This window comes from Telmatherina bonti (genome assembly GCF_933228915.1).
Source record: "Telmatherina bonti genome assembly, chromosome: 9".
Classification (NCBI taxonomy): Eukaryota; Metazoa; Chordata; class Actinopteri; order Atheriniformes; family Telmatherinidae; genus Telmatherina; species Telmatherina bonti.
In genome coordinates, this window is record NC_136627.1 from 34,770,402 (window position 1) to 34,787,542 (window position 17,141).

The 17,141-nt window shown below is 41.4% G+C and overlaps 1 protein-coding gene across 2 annotated transcripts in view; it reads right to left on the bottom strand.

The window, feature by feature from the left end:
• Window positions 1-17,141, bottom strand: part of tyw1 (tRNA-yW synthesizing protein 1 homolog) — a 65,656-nt gene that overhangs the window by 24,684 nt on the left and 23,831 nt on the right. Inside the window, exons 11-15 of one of the 2 annotated variants that reach the window (XM_079246584.1) lie at window positions 16,499-16,608; window positions 10,709-10,886; window positions 8,599-8,734; window positions 3,010-3,120; window positions 2,291-2,395 (exon numbers count right to left, since the gene is read on the bottom strand). In XM_079246584.1, coding sequence (XP_079102710.1) covers window positions 2,342-2,395; window positions 3,010-3,120; window positions 8,599-8,734; window positions 10,709-10,886; window positions 16,499-16,608 — 589 coding nt within the window. In that variant the 3' untranslated portion in view covers window positions 2,291-2,341. Of the gene's footprint in view, window positions 1-2,290; window positions 2,396-3,009; window positions 3,121-8,598; window positions 8,735-10,708; window positions 10,887-16,498; window positions 16,609-17,141 lie in introns of those variants that run through there. The other variant, XM_079246583.1, reaches the window with a different exon arrangement.

The following is a 17,141-nucleotide window of genomic DNA, read 5'->3' on the forward strand; positions in this document are numbered from 1 at the left end:
CCCTGGCTGCAGAAGCTGGCTCTAGGGACGTGGAACGTCACCTCTCTGGTGGGGAAGGAGCCTGAGCTTGTGCGCGAGGTTGAGAGGTTCCGGCTAGATATAGTTGGACTCACCTCGACGCATGGCTTGGGCTCTGGAACCAGTACCCTCGAAAGGGGCTGGACTTTCTTCCACTCTGGAGCTGCTCATGGTGGGAGGCGCTGAGCAGGTGTGGGCATTCTCATCAGCCCCCAGCTTGGTGCCTGCACGTTGGGGTTTACCCCGGTGGATGAAAGGGTAGTTTCCCTCCGCCTCCGGGTGGGGGGACGGGTCCTGACTGTTGTCTGTGCTTATGCACCAAACAGCAGTTCAGAGTACCCACCCTTTCTGGAGTCCTTGGAGGGAGTGCTGGAGGGTGCTCCTTCTGGGGACTCCATTGTTCTGCTGGGGGATTTCAATGCTCACGTGGGCAATGACAGTGAGACATGGAGGGGAGTGATTGGGAGGCATGGTCCCCCTCCTCTGAACCCAAATGGTGTTTTGTTATTGGACTTCTGTGCTCGTCATGGATTGTCCATAACGAACACCATGTTCCAACATAAGAGTGTCCATATGTACACCTGGCATCAGGATTCCCTGGGCCGCAGTTCGATGATCGATTTTGTAGTCGTATCGTCGGACCTGCGGCCACATGCCTTGGACACTCGGGTGAAGAGGGGGGCGGAGCTGTCAACTGATCACCACCTGGTGGTGAGTTGGCTCAGGTGGTGGGGGAGGAGGCCGGTCAGATCTGGCAGGCCCAAACGTGTTGTGAGGGTCTGCTGGGAACGCCTGGCTGAGTCCCCCGTCAGAGCGAGCTTCAACTCCCACCTTCAGCAGAGCTTCAACCATGTCCCGAGTGAGGCGGGGGACATTGAGTCCGAATGGGCTGTGTTCCGTGCCTCTATTGCTGAGGCGGCCGGCCGGAGCTGTGGCTGTAAGGTCGTTGGTGCCTGTCGTGGCGGTAATCCCAGGACTCGTTGGTGGACACCAACAGTGAGGGATGCCGTCAAGCTGAAGAAGGAGTCCTATCGGGCCTTCTTGGCCTGTGGGACTCTGGAGGCAGCTGATGGGTATCGGCGGGCTAAGCGGCATGCGGCTTCGGCTGTTGCCGAGGCAAAAACTCGGGCATGGGAGGAGTTCGGCGAGGCCATGGAGAAAGACTTCCGGACGGCTTCGAGGAGATTCTGGTCCACCATCCGGCGGCTCAGGAGGGGGAAGCAGTGCTCCATCAATACTGTGTACAGTGGAGATGGGGAGCTGCTGACCTCAACTCGGGACGTAGTGGGTCGGTGGAAGGAATACTTCGAAGACCTCCTCAATCCTACCAACACGTCTTCCGATGAGGAAGCAGAGCTGGTGGACTCAGGGGTGGACTCTCCTATCTCTGGGGCTGAAGTCGCTGAGGTGGTCAAAAAGCTCCTTGGCGGCAAGGCCCCGGGGGTGGATGAGATCCGCCCGGATTTCCTTAAGGCTCTGGATGCTGTGGGGCTGTCCTGGCTGACACGCCTCTGCAGCATTGCGTGGACATCAGGGGCAGTACCGCTGGATTGGCAGACTGGGGTGGTGGTCCCCCTTTTTAAGAAGGGGGACCGGAGGGTGTGTTCCAATTACAGGGGAATCACACTCCCCAGCCTCCCTGGTAAGGTCTATTCAGGGGTCCTGGAGAGGAGGGTCCGCCGGATAGTTGAATCCCGGTTTGAGGAGGAGCAGTGTGGTTTTCGTCCTGGTCGCGGAACAGTGGACCAGCTCTATACCCTCTTTGGGGTCCTGGAGGGGGCATGGGAGTTTGCCCAACCAGTCTACATGTGTTTTGTGGACCTGGAGAAGGCATTCGACTGTGTCCCCCGGGGGCTCCTGTGGGGGGTACTCCGGGAGTATGGGGTACCGGACCCTCTTGTGCGAGCTGTCCGGTCCCTGTACAACAGGTGTCAGAGCTTGGTCCGCATTGCCGGTAGTAAGTCGGATTCGTTTCCGGTGAGGAATGGACTCCGCCAAGGCTGCCCTTTATCACCGATTCTGTTCATAACTTATATGGACAGAATTTCTAGGCGCAGCCGAGGTGTTGAGGGGATCCGACTTGGTGGCCTCAGGATTGGGTCCCTGCTTTTTGCAGATGACGTGGTCCTGTTGGCTTCATCTGGTCGTGATCTCCAGCTCTCGCTTGAGCGATTCGCGGCCGAGTGTGAAGCGGCTGGGATGAGAATCAGCACCTCCAAATCTGAGACCATGGTCCTCAGCCGGAATAGGGTGGATTGCCCTCTCTGGGTCGGGAGTGAGGTCCTGCCTCAAGTGGAGGAGTTTAAATATCTCGGAGTCTTGTTCACGAGTGAGGGAAAGATGGAGCGTGAGATCGACAGACGGATCGGTGCGGCGTCTGCAGTAATGCGGACTCTGCGCCGGTCTGTCGTGGTGAAGAAGGAGCTGAGCCAGAAGGCGAAGCTCTCAATTTACCAGTTGATCTACGTTCCTACCCTCACCTATGGTCATGAGCTGTGGGTCGTGACCGAAAGAACCAGATCTCGTATACAGGCGGCTGAAATGGGTTTCCTCCGCAGGGTGGCCGGGCTCACCCTTAGAGATAGGGTGAGGAGCTCGGTCATCCGGGAGGGGCTCAGAGTAGAGCCGCTGCTCCTCCGCATTGAGAGGAACCAGCTGAGGTGGCTCGGGCATCTGGTCAGGATGCCTCCTGGACGCCTCCCTGGTGAGGTGTTCCAGGCACGTCCCTCTGGGAGGAGACCCCGGGGAAGACCCAGGACACGCTGGAGGGATTATATCTCTCGGCTGGCCTGGGAACGCCTCGGGATCCCCCCCGCAGAGTTGGCAAATGTGGCTGGGGAGAGGGAAGTCTGGGTTTCCCTGCTTAGGCTGCTGCCCCCGCGACCCGACCCCGGATAAGCGGCAGAAGATGGATGGATGGATGGATGTTCAACCAAGAAACATGTAAGCAGAAAACAGCAAAAACAACTGGAGTCCGTTGCTCAGTCCTACCTTGACCTCAATGAAGTCGGGTTGTCCCATAGCGATGAGTTCGGAGTAGGCCTGCATCTCCTCCACATTCCAAGCCTTCACAAGTGTCAGTCTGTACACCGTCCTCTGTCTCTGAACAGACACATCAAGAGTTTCAGAATGATCAAACAATGATAGCATGCATGACGACATGTTTTGCTTCCATAGACTGTATATAAAAAGATGGGTGGAGCCTCCGTGACGTCACCCATAGGTTTCTGAAGAACTGAATTAAAGCTTGGTGGGCGGTTCCTACCATCGCCATCTTGGCAGGGGCATGCGCGTTGTCGCGCCCGGAAAATACAAATATGGGCAAAGAGGTGGAGCTGAGAGGGGGGCAGTGAGCGTCATGGTGGATGATTGACATCGAGTGAATTCTGAGCTGCCTGTAGCTAAGAGCTAACCGAGCTATTATAGGCGCTAACCAGCTAAGAGAGGTAAGCGGGCTAAAGCTAAGTCACATTGTTGACCGGCTAAAAACCGCAGCTGTTCTACGTTCTTATTTGAAGTGAGAGATCAGGTATCAGTCAATCAAAAGGACATGCCGCTAAATGTGCCAAATTTTTAGATTAAATCCCTTTTAAATGGGTGAGTTATAAAAAATTTCACTCCCCCCACAGCTGTCATGAAGGTAAACCTGAACTATTAAAACTAAAATGGATTTTTGTCGCAGGCTGTAAACATGTTTATTCCTGCTGTAAACATGTTTATTTCTGCTGTAAACATGTTTATTTCTGCTATGAAGTTGGCCTTTTTAACATGGGAGTCCCAGGGGAGATTTGCTCTTTTTTGCAGCCCCTAGTGGATGAAGGGGGAACTGCAGTTATATGCACTTCCGCATAGGCTTCACTTTTTACCGCCGGAGATTGCAGCTTGGTTGCTTCAAAACCTCCATTAGTTCAATCTATGGTCCCTCTAAATTTGTTTATGGTAACCATGTTAATCAGTGCACCGTCAGTAAAACGTTCCGAATGGGGTATTTTTTTGTTTTATGGTCATTTTCATGTCTATAGTTCATAGCTTCATCAGTAATGGTTTTTTCAAACTTGCCCTTTCCTGTTTTAACAGGCATACTTTATTGGTGTTTTACAAGTTTAAGTTGAAGGACTTTCTGTTCTCTTACTGTACTGAGAAAGAACCAAACTTTGACTTTAAAACCAAGGTACGTACCGAACTGTGATTTTAGCATAGTGTTACAGCTCTAAAACTTATATAAGACCATAAATGTGTTTAAACAACATCAGTATTTGATTATGAGCCCTTTTATGCTGCTGGCAATGCAAAGCTGTTTTTCTAGTTAAATGAAATGCGCACCTGCAAAGAATATGCTTAATAGCATTTTTAAAAACAAAAAAAAAAAAGCAGTATCTGCAGCTTCAGATGGAGCTGAAAGAAAAGAAAGTCCTATTTACACATTATACTTCTGGATGAATAAAAGAAGCGAGGGGCTACATGCAGCAGTGTGAATTGAAGTTGTTATTGCTGTATAGCAGCAGAAAGTGAAGTATTGGCAATATGATGGAGAGGAGAATAAGCTAATAAAGACAAACATGAGATTTAAAAAAAAAAAGAAACATAGAAAGAAACAAGTGAAGGACAATGGGAGATGAAATTGCACCCTTTCCTTCATTCCCCCATAACTTGCACTGAAAGGTTATCAGTAACACAAAGTCCTTTCAGCCCAGTAGGGAAGGGGATAATTGGCCAATGGCAGCAGGGAGGTGAGGTATTTCAAGCTGCCTGTATTCCAAATCTGACATGGAGGCACAACTCTATCAATTCCCAGTGCACTGACAGGGAGGCCAGGTGGAGGAGAGGAGGGAAGCTGTCAAACACGGAGCAGAGAGGGATAAGTGCTGTGGATGGAATGATGAAGGAGGAGTTCACCATGGGAATATGGCGCGGAATGAGAGACGGGCTGATGGCAAATGGTACGGATTATTTTTGGAATTGGAACAAAGAAATATTGTTTTATCACACTAAGGTGCAGACATGAGAGCAAATATAGTACTCAGCATGATAATATGTATCTATATAGCCCAAAGACTGACTCAAGAGTCTGTTGTAGAAATGCTGGCCTAAAGGCAGTATTCAAAAGAATTTATAAAATATTCACTCTGGCATTTCGGGAGCTCTCATTTGAATTTAATCTGTGATTGTGCATGCCACGGGCCAAATCTCAGCTCACATTCTGCTGCAGTGCTGCAGTCAGGGACCGTCCCATGGATGCATCAAAAGCCTACACTTTAATTCAAATAAAGGTTTTTTATAAACAGCACACATATAAAATGCTGATACGTGATATTTTCCTGCCAGAAATTTATTCTGAGAAAAAAACAGAAACTTTCTTCATGGTAAATGTTTAAGTCTGCGTGACATGGCAGGAAATACTGGCAGACATTCTCTCAAACTTAGTGAAACTATGGGTTTGTGTCATTCGTTGGATTAGCTGGACTTTCCTTTCAGATACCAATCATTTGGTGAAATTACCTTTAGTCGCTTTCAGAGTTGGGAATCAGTTTTTATATAAGCATAATTTCCAAAGTTAAATATGTCCAGTGGGTTTATTTGCCTGTCCCTTCCCTGAGATGTAGCACTGAGGTTCACCTGGAAGTCAATGGACTTTTAATGTCCACAATGATAAAATCTCTGCCAACAGGGGTTGTAAGGCTCAATAATCAAATCGCGCAACTGGAGATGTTTCATATTTCCACATCGTTGCTCACCATACAATACAGATGATCGAGTTATAAAGTCAATGTTATTTCCATCCCATGACCTCATTGCATGTCTGCCTCCTGCTGATATGATTTTATGACAAGTGACATGTCTGTTGCAAAACCCTTAAAGGAGACAGAACAAAGACACTGTTTCTATTTATTTCTAATTCATAGCTGTTACTCTTTATACGAAGCGTCAGACGTATTAAGGATACTACGTCTTAGTATAACAATGACAAAGGACTGAACAGACACAATTAAACAGCTGATTGCAGTTATTTAAATGTAAAAAATAAAATCTTCAACTAATATTTCTGACCGTTGACAACCCCTTTCACACCAGGAGTGTCTGAGGCAACCAATCCAATAAGGATGCCCTCTGCCCTGATGAGATTGTTTTAATCCATTCCTTCTCTATGATCATGCTCACAAACTTGAGACTGAAACTAGCGGTCGTAAAATAGCTGAAAGAGTGGGTGTCCTCCTACCAGCCGGTTGGCTAATCGATGTTCAGCTCTTCCATGTCCTTGGGCAAGACATTGAATCTCATATTACCTTCAATATGCTCATCAATGTGTGACTGCAGAGAGTGCAAACAGAGTGCAAATATAAAATAAGGAAGGGCTGTGTGAGTGTTTGTGTGAATGAAAAAGACATTATAAAGAATCTAACAAGGTGGGAAAAATATCAGCACTGTGTTGCTGGATATCAATTGATTAAAATCCAATATATGTCTGAATCTATGTTAATTTAACCCCCGAATAACATCCAGGAGGCAACGTGGCATTCCACACCTTGGTCAAGGACATCTGCAATACGCAAACTGGAGGAGTTGGAAACAGAACCAGCAAGGTTATGAATGAATGATGAGTACCTGACTCCCTGGACTGCAGCAGTCACGTCATGTTGATATTTTCCTGTTGGAGTACAGTAACTGTGATGATCTATGTGCAGTTAAGAGTGCATGATCTACACTCTGAAACCTTCCATTTGAAAACATCTCCAGCAGAGTAATGACTTCGTCCACTGCCTTCTGAAACATTTAACAAGGTGGGGGAGCTCATCATAGATGCATTTAGATCAGGCCCCCTCTAAGAGATTTTACAGCTCGCATCTTTATAATGGTGGTTTGGTGGCTGAACGAATCGCTTTTTTTTTTTTTTCGGCTTTGGATCTTCACAAGAGGAGAAGTGATTAACACAAGCGTCGCGGTGGCGAAAGATGAAGCCTGTAAGTGCTGCAGTGAGGGTCCGCATGGACACAGATCACAAACTCAACAGACTTGAATTCAACCTGTGGTTTCTGAAAGGGTTCAGGAAAGTTGACTTGAATTATTCACAAATTTGAAAAAAAATTAATAAAAAAGACATCAGAAAAGTCAGTCAGTCTGAAAGTGAGTCAGTATATAAAACAAAAAAAAAACCAATCGTGTTAAAAATCTGTTCATTAAATTATTGGAGGAAAGATGAGATAATACGGAAGCTGCAGTAATCAAATGGTAGAATTTAGAAGAGAAATTGTTTTCATGATTGTTTCATTAAAAAATAAATAAACTAATTAAAAAAAAAAAAAAAATCAATTAAATGCAGAGCGGCACAACACACAGTGAGGTAATAACAACAGGAGTAAAAAAAAAAAACTAATAACTTCCAGGGGAGTATTCATTCCAAATGTAATTATAGACTGAAGAGCAGCATTGTGTTGCAGGAGATAATCTAATCATGTCGGCACTATCGAATAACCAAAGCTAGGTAACAGACTTCATTAAAACTGATATAAAGATCTATTCTGAGCCGGGAGAGCACAAAGCTGCATCATGATTGCTGAAATATTCAGGGTTAACTTTAATAATACAGACTATAAATGTGATACATCCAAGACTCATAACTCTTCACAATAATCTTTATAGTTTAAAACTGATAATCATCATTTCTGCTTAGTATTGATGGGACAAGGACAACAATATATTCACCTCAAAGGAAGACCAGTTTTGTTGCAGATTTTAGCTAAACCCCTGATTTCCACAGGCAGTCTGTCCCTGGCACGGTAAATATTGAAATACTCACTAAAATATAAATGAAGATAAAATAACAAAGAAACAACTCATTAATATAAAAATATGAAAAGACCTGAAAGTTTGTGCACGAGATTAATTCTGCTATGAGAGTGTTGACCAGAACGGTGGATCTACATGAGAAGGAGACGACAAATAGGGTTTCATGTCTGGAAACATCACATGCAGCCAGCTGGCCATTCAGCTTGCCATTGGGGTTTCATACAGAGATGCCAAAAAACGCCAAATCTGACAATATAAAAACCATATGGTGCTTTTCATTTACACTTGAGAAAATCCTAAAAATCCCAACACCATCAAACTGGGAATTTTATCATTAATGTAGCGCTTAAGACTTTTACAACTGAAAACCAATTGTTTTTTATTTCTCTGATCAAGCTAAAGTTGACTCAAACAAACCCCTTACCGGTATGACCACTTGGGTGAAAATCTATCTAGTAGAAATGTCCGATATTATCAGCCTGCCGATATATCGGCCTATGTTGGCATTAAAATACAATATCGGAAATTTTAATGACATTTTTTACACAATATGCACATATTATATATCGAACTCTTCAGCTACGTCTCCTTTCACTCAAAATGAAGAAATATAAGAGATGTCCCGTATAGTTTTCCAGATATTTTTGTTTGTTTGGCAGAACTTGCTCCAAAAATATCGGTATCTGTTGATACTGCTGTCAGAAACTAAGAGTTGGACAAAATCAGTATGTTGGATATCAGGAAAAAAAAGTCAATACCCAACATCCCTCGCATTTAGTAAGGTGGGGAGCTTACCTTCTCTCCCAGGGCCTTGAGGCTGTCCAGGAAGCGGGGCCAGAAATCCTTGAAAAGTGGGCGGTCAATCTTTTTCAGACTATCTTTGGTGCTGGCATCCACACTCACATACAACTGAGTAACTGGCACCAGGCCTCTGGAAATGAGGAAAAAAGGAACCATCAGTTGTGAGAAGAAAACTTAAGGAGCAACATCTAGTCCAACATTTGGAGGTAATACACAAGTACATAATACAGAAGTTAAATCAAAAACATGTCTGAATGTTTTTAAATTGATTTCCTTAAACTATGATTTCTCTAAATGTATATACAGTAGAAGAGCTGAGACAGCCGTCGATTCATGGGTTTCATTTATAAAACATATTGTGTGTCATATAGAAGCTTTTCATCTGAGGATTTTATCAATGCTTTCATCAATGCAGAAAATGTAGCTGAACTGGTAATATGAGTAAGAGCAGAAGGATTCACTGCAGTAGCAGAGAGAGCAGTAAAAGAAATGCAGCTGAAAGTTAAACAGCACCTTGTTTTTGTTAAATGGGAAACAGCTGCTGTGCAAAAGACCAAACTATGCAATGAGGTAAAACAAATTAATGCAAAATAATCCACTTCTTTCTAATTAGCCATTCACCAATTTCTGACAGATTCTTGTAGATAAAAGTGAGCATCAGCAGCTTTTCTCTACTCTGACAGCTGTAGAAGAGAGGAAAACAGTGACTGTTGCCTGGTGTCTCCTTGCCTTCACTTTGCTGGATGATGAGTAAACCAAGACAGGCCAGTTAGCGGATGTGTTTGTGTCAGGGTACGATACCGCCTGACAGCCTAAAAGTGGTTCCGGATTAAGAAGCCAAAAGAGCCAAAGTCTTACAGAAACCATATAAATGGCTTATTGGAACAAAATTAGTCAAAAGGGCCAGTGTGTAATTAACTGTATCTGTGTTGCAAGCACAGCTGCCCTTCATTTGTTTTTGGGGTCAAGCAGCTGTAAAATGCAACTTCATGAGGTGTGTATGTGGTTAAAAGCAAAATAAACATCAATATTAGATATAATATATTCTGTAGATGTTAAATGATATGATAAGAGTACAAGAAATACTTACTGTCTGAAAGGTTTTATCTCTTGGAAACAAAATGAGTAAAACATGACAGCAATTCTCACTCATTTGTTGACATTATTAGTAATGCAACAGTTATCATTTCATATCAGCACGATGTTTCAGTTGATTTAATTTGTCCTAAGAATAGTATATAATCACTTCAGTGTGTTTCCTCCTCAGAAACAACCAGCATTCTGCCTTAGAGACACAGAGCAAGTGTTATGTTGCATTTTGTATGAGCCTCACTCCTCTTACTTCCCAGTGTTATCCATTAATTCTTACGAGCTGCTTGCATTCTGATTTAAACTTGCTTATATTCTTATTCAGCTTGTCTGCAGGTTTGTGAAGTTCAATAAATATTTTCTTTTCCACTAATTCACATTGCTATGTTGTTTAGAAGAGCATCGTCTTGATGTATTACATCACAGAGTTTTACTGCTGCTTTCTCATTTTAGGTGTTTTATGTTGTTTCTCCCTCTTACAGCACTTGGAATTGCTTCTTTGTATGATATGTGGAACAAAATAACTTGTGTCTAGTCTTGATGTTCACAGCTTGACTGGATATAAAACACAAATCAAAATGAGGGATGTTAGTTTGGGGATTATGTGAGTTGCACAAGACAGCATTTCTGATGGATTTTTATGAAGTTCATGGTGTCTAAGATCACATGCAGGGAGGGTTCGGTGTACCTGTGGTGAAGAAACAAATTTCTAATGCTGTTTCAGAGATTTTTGTGTTTAAAGAAGCCTCTTTACACCCAAGCAACAGACACAGTAATCAAGTTTTAAAGGGTTACTTCACCAAAGACTTAGAGGATGAAGACTTCTGAAAACTGTCAATTTTCTACACTTTACAATTTAGAATCACAACCAATAACAATATATTCATAACTCTCTCCAGGCTAAATGAGATAAAATTTATGATTGTGTTGATAATAAGCCAAAAAGACCATTTGAAAAAAAAAAAAAAAAAAGCCACACAAACAGGAATTGTTTGTATTGCGACTTTGCTGATACCTGATTTCCTCTGGGAACTGTGCATTGGTGACCAGGAAACTGGAGATGTGGTGGCGGTGGAGGAGGCGAATGAAGGTGTTGATTTCAGGATACATGATTGGCTCGCCCACCAAAGAGAGGGCACAGTGTTTGACCGTCAAGCCTTCCTCATACCGCTCTGGGTTCACTCCGGGGACGCCTGGAGGGAGAGGGAAGTCAGCGGCTGAGTGGCTGACAGCTTTCAGTCAACTCAAGTCCTAATCAATAACTCCGAAAAACGCAATGAGAGGTCTCTATGAGAGGAGACATGAATCAGAGCAGTACAGACACTTGAGCACGTGTCGGCTTGAAGTACTGATGTGACATCAAATAAGTGTTACTCATGAAAGAGGAAAAGAAAAACGATAAGAAGAGGATGAGAGCAAAGAACGAAGGCAAGTCGCGCCCATTTATCCGTCTCTTCACTGTTCAGCTCTGCCAGCGCTCACCACAGAAGATTAAAATAAAAGAATGGAAAACATTTTTAACACTGCAGCTTAGCACTCAACAAGTTAGTTAATTTATTTTGTTTTGTTTGTTTCAGTCACAAATCAGTTTGTCCATTTCCAAAACACAATAAAGTAAAACAAAAACAAAATAGGAAGAAGCAAAGCTAATAATGTACACTTACAAGTACACTTAAATTATACAAATAACCAAAGCAGATGCATTACAAACAAAATGTGTGACTTTTACAAAGAGAAATCATTTATAAAGTTGCATATCTCTCAAAAATAAACTGATAAATCATATTTTTAAATAGAAATAAAGAATTACAATTTTTGACCTCATTACTGAGTTTATTCCACAGTTGAAGCCCCCAAAAGGACAAGCATCTTTGTTTCACCCGTTTTAGAGCTTAGACCATTTAACATAAGAGGAATAGCCTCCTCATAAAAACACAAGTCAGAAAATGTGGTGAATTAAATTGATTTCCTGACAATAAAACACTAATCTTCCAAGTTAGACGTGTTTTTACATCACCAGGGGCCGAGTTTGTCACTTGGCTGAATCCCGGGGGGGCTATCTACGTTAGAGATAAGTTAGACATGGTGGGGATTTCTGTTGGAGTAGCAAGTTTTAACAGCTTCACAACTTTATAAGGATTTTCAATGAAGACAATAAACTGTCAGTTTGATGAAAGCTTTTACAGATTTTAGGGATTAACACAAAACTCATGAAGCCGCAACAGACGTTATTCAATTTACTGTAATGCAGCTTTGGACTACTGCCTTCGTTTTTTTTTTGTTTTTTTTTTTAACAAAACCGTCCTTTTATCCCCACAGTGACTGCAGAGACATGGAGAGTCAACAGTCTCCCTCGAGAAGTCAAACTAAATGTTTACCGTAAAAGCCAGCTGAGCAGACGGCCCGCAGCACTGAGGATGAGTAAAAAACTCAATAAAAACACACTGTTGTTGTTCTGGAGATGCTTTTCTGTAGTTCGTCTTATTTCAACCAATAACTGTACTTTCATACGTTAGAAGTGAGGAGAAAAAGAGAATTACTAATCCATGTTTTTTATTACTCCCCCTTACATGTAACATTTGTGCAAGATTTCACAGCGAATGGGAGGATTAATGAGTTTTATGAAAACCCAGAAAAGTCCATGAAGTTGAAATCAGGAAGCAGTAGGTGTCTTCCCTACACAGCAGCCTTTCTGTGTTGAGTTTGCTTGTTGTCCCAGTGTATGCATGGACTCCAACTTCCTCCCACAGCCCAAAGACACGCGTGCCAGGTTAACTCATGTTTCAGACATGATCTGCCTCCAAAACATCATAGTCAGATTACTGAACTTCCTCACCAAGTTTTTTGCCTGTTAATGAGCCCTTTATTTCATTCAGGTGTGTTAAAGGAGGGTTTCCTATAAAACATGCAGGGCAGGGGGTCTTAAGGACCTGGACTGGGAAAGACTGGGTTAACTGGTCAGTCTTTGTTGCAGGTGGTAGTTTGCCTTTCTGTGCGATAGACTGGTGACCCGTCCTGAGTGGGCTCTGTCAGCCAGCTGATCCAGAAAGAACTGATATGTTTGAGGATATAAACTGAAGGTTTTTATGATGCTGCATTGCAGGACAAGCTAAGTTCAGGTTAATTTAATTTAATTTGACTTTTATCTAAGCAGGTGAAATATTCTGTTTTAAACATCTGATTTGATGGTGGTGCCAGTCAGGATGCAGAGAGGAGTGTTCCACACACAGACAACACTGCAAAATGTTATAAAAGAGAATTTATATAACAGCTTGCTGTGTAATTTCACTTTTAAATAATAACTAATGACCTCTATCATAAACTGCGACATGAGGATTAGCAGCAGCATGATGTGAGGTTTTTCACATGATGGACAGAAGTAGTCAGAGAAGATGCTGACCTGTTTAATCACTGCGAAGGTTCGTCAGAGACACGTCTGGATAGTCCATTGTGCTGCTATATTGTGTAGTGTATCAGTGTCAACTATAAATGGAGTTGAGGGCTGCATGATGTGATTTCAGACAGCAACTGGAAAGCCAATTATGGCAGAGGATAATTTATGTAGGCTTGTGCTTTGCTCTGGTAAGATTCAACAAAGAAAAGCAAAGTTTAAATCAGTAAAACACTTTAAATGATTATTTGCTTTTCAAAATAATAAAGAAGTTCCTTTTTCATTTTTTTAATTCTATTCTTCCCTTAAAAGAACAACAAACACTTTCAGTCAGCACATGTGCACACTTCTTCCATCAGAAGCGTCGTGGGAAAGGACATTTCCTATGAGTACCTGCAGTGAAAGACATCCTGATCTGAGAATGACATTTACAGTAAAGATCCTTAGAAGAAGATCCGTCTCAGAGGCATATTATCACCTCAGTACAACAGCTTCATTGTTTTATAATGGCATCTGCAGCAGCTTTGAGGTCAGAAATGCAGCGCTCTGGCTTCAGGGTTACAGGACCGATCCAGAACTTAATACCTGGCTGTAGGTACAGTTGTGCACATTGGTTCAGAACTTTTAAAAGTGGTCACAATGAGATTAAGAGCAGACCATGATCTTAGAGCGGTGTAACAACTGATTTCAGCACGTTTGTTTTTAATTAGTAGAAAGGAGAATTAGGCTTAGTTTAGTTTATTTAGGATCCCCATGAGCTGTAGCAAGCTTACAGCTATTCTTCCTGGGGTCCGGCACAATTATAGCATCAAAAAAATTAAAACTTTCGATCATGCAATACAAACTATTTACATACTCAAATCCTTTTTTCTTTTTTTTTATTGATTCATTGTTATGTACAGCTAGTTTTACATACTAAATGCATGCATGTTATGTCCATTCATGTTATATCCAGTACTTTAACCATAATACATCATATTCTATCATATAAACAGTTTACTGGAATACACACACTATTCATGCACAAGATACGCTTACTCATAATTAAAATCAACCTATATATTTGATTATAATACAAATCTTCTAGTACACCTCTATCCATCAATTAATTTATTCCATTACACATACATTTGTATTTACTTTACTTTTATCATCAAACTCTTAGATTATGATTTATATAGATACCTGTACTTTGGACAAATAGTCTTTTCATAATATTTCAAAGTTTTTTTTAGATTAGTGGTGAATTTAATGTTCTTCGGTAGTGGATTCCATATTTTCATGCCTCTATACACAACAGTTCTTTTCATGGCATCTGATTTTACTTTAGGAAAGCTAATATCTCCATCTTTTGCATGTCTTGTAGTATATTTGTGATTTCCAGCACTAAAAGTAAGGTTACTAAATAAAATAACCGGTAGTTTTAATACAGATATATTTCTGATTACAACTGTCAGTGAGTATAAGAGTATAAGAGTCTCTTTGACCAACAACCAGTTAAGTTTCTTATACATTGTGATGATATTTGTTCTGACCTGGAAACAGGAAAGTTTGGTTTGGATGAAGCGGGTTAAGCTGACAAAGACCAACATGCTACATGACTGTTTCCTGTAACACCTATGACTCTTCAGTTCAACAAAAATTAAATAAATGTATGTGAGACATTAATTCAAGCAGGTTGATAATAAAATATTGTGTTGGACACACAGAGAAAATATTTTATCCAACTCTTTCATATCAAGCTGATGTAGAACCAACACAGATTAAAAGTTGTGTCTGCTGCTGTGTCTCCTCACGTCCACAGTGTCTGAGGGGAGCAGACAAGGACAGGAGCGCACAACAGCTGGACAGGATGAGCCAGGAACCTTAATTCACAGCACAACATGTAGTAGATTTTATATAATGGAAGCTGGAAGACTCCCCAAATTAAATAATGCAAACAGATCAGTGTGTTTGTGTTGTTCAGTAAGAAACTGATGAAATGAAAGAGATTTTACATCATGGAATTTGGTTGTTTGCTTATTGTTTTTGGTGTTGCCTCCTCCTTGTGCACTTACTTGCAACACTGAACAGCTAATTAGAGCTTTTTTTTTTTTTAAAGAGTTTGAAGTTCACTGAAGCTCCAGGTGTGGCCGATGGCTGATTGTTGTCTCTTAGGAAACAACTTTGGTGGTTACACTTTGGTTACAAGGTTCTGCTGAAGTTTAATTGCCAGAAAAATGAGCCAAAGCTGAAGGCTAACTTAAAATCCTTCAACTCATTTGCAAAGCTATAAATGTGAGATAAACCAGAGAAATGTATGCTGGTCTTATTTCTCTCACTGCAGAGGAAACATGCAGGATGGAACTAGTTTACTGCACTTATTGCTCCTATTTGTTTAATTGTTTAATTAATTGATTTTAAAAGTCAAACAAATGAAATAAAAACTTAAATTATTAAAGGGATTTTTATTTATATAAAGCTCCTCTTGAAAAAAGGCAGATTTTCTCAGCACAAAACAGCAGGCAGAGCATCACTCTTTAATACTGTCTTTAATACTGTAAATATTTATTATCTAATTTGATATTTTAATATTTAATATTTAAAACATGTCATTAAATATTTGTTATTTAATTATTTAATGTTTTAATATTTAATATTTTTAATTTCATATTTATGTGGACAATGTTATATTTATATAGACAAGTTAAATAAAACAAACAAAAAAACTAATTCAACGCCAATAAAAGATGAATTTTAACAAAGTCACATTGTGAGATTTGACATCTAGTGAAGGTAAATATCTTCCTAAAATTGATATATATCTGGAAATAACTAATATTACATTATGATTGCTTCAATAAAATGACAAGAATTTGACAACACTTCCTGAAACCTTCTGGAATAAATCTGCTTGGAGCAGACTCTCAGGATACCGTCTCATTTGTTGTGACTGATCTGTCTACCAGCCACACTCCCTCAGCCAACGCTCGTCGTTGCCAGAGAAAAAGTCAAGCTGCAGGTGGAATTTTTTCATCCTTAATCGTTAAAAACTCCCATCATTTCAATTTAGAGAGATCTCAGAGGAACCCCAAGCCACAGAAGAGATGTGGATGAATTTTGAGAAAATAAAGAAGCAACCCTGCCAGATGGGGCAATTAAACATGTGTGTGGATGTGTGTGTTGGGGGGGGCAGATAAAAAGTGATTTATGAGGTAGTATTGCAAGGGAGGGACAGAACAGCAGACAACAGCTGCATTTTAATCTTCACTCCGCTTCATTACAAGGTTACAACTGTAAACTGCAGACCTCCATGTTTGCAGCAGAAAGTGGAACTTCTGTGTCCAACGTTTACTCAACCAGAACGTTGACTTCTGTCTGTCACGTTAACAGTGTAACTGGTGGCTAAACAAGCCAAAAGCCTGATAGACGTACCTCTGAATTGTCGGATCATGTTCTGGTGCTTTTCCAGAGCATCCTCCAGGATTTTCTCAGCAGGGTCCATCTTCCAGCGCCACTCCGTTCCAACAGGGTTCGTGTGGTGTCTGTTTGTGGGATAAGCATGCAAAGATGAGGAATAACATGTAGAAGAATAAAAAGTCTAAATCTAAACCCCTTATTAGCATTTTAATGTTAGAAATGAAACCTGTAAGTCTGTTACTTTGAAGAAGAACGACTAAACTTTGGTGGATTTTCTCCAAACGACTGCTGAGTCTGCAGCCATCTTGCGTCCTATCTTTGCTCTCTCCAGTTAGTAAAAGTTATACAGATAATAACTCTTGTCTTATGTCTTGTTCTTTCCTTTCGACACTTCCACAGATAATGTCCTCTAGTGTTTCTCTGATAAATCACCCATGAAGCATGTTCAAAATGGCCAGCATGTTTGATGTTCAGTTATTGGCTTTCAACAACACAGCATCTAAAAGAAAAAGTTATGAAGTAGGGTTTTTCAGCCTCAGCACGCTGCTGGACGCTGTTGGCTCCAGGAGTGCACCTAACACACATTACTATGCTGTTAAAATGACTGAGAAACACATTAAAGGTCGTAAAATTAAAAAGTGATGCATTAACTTTAATG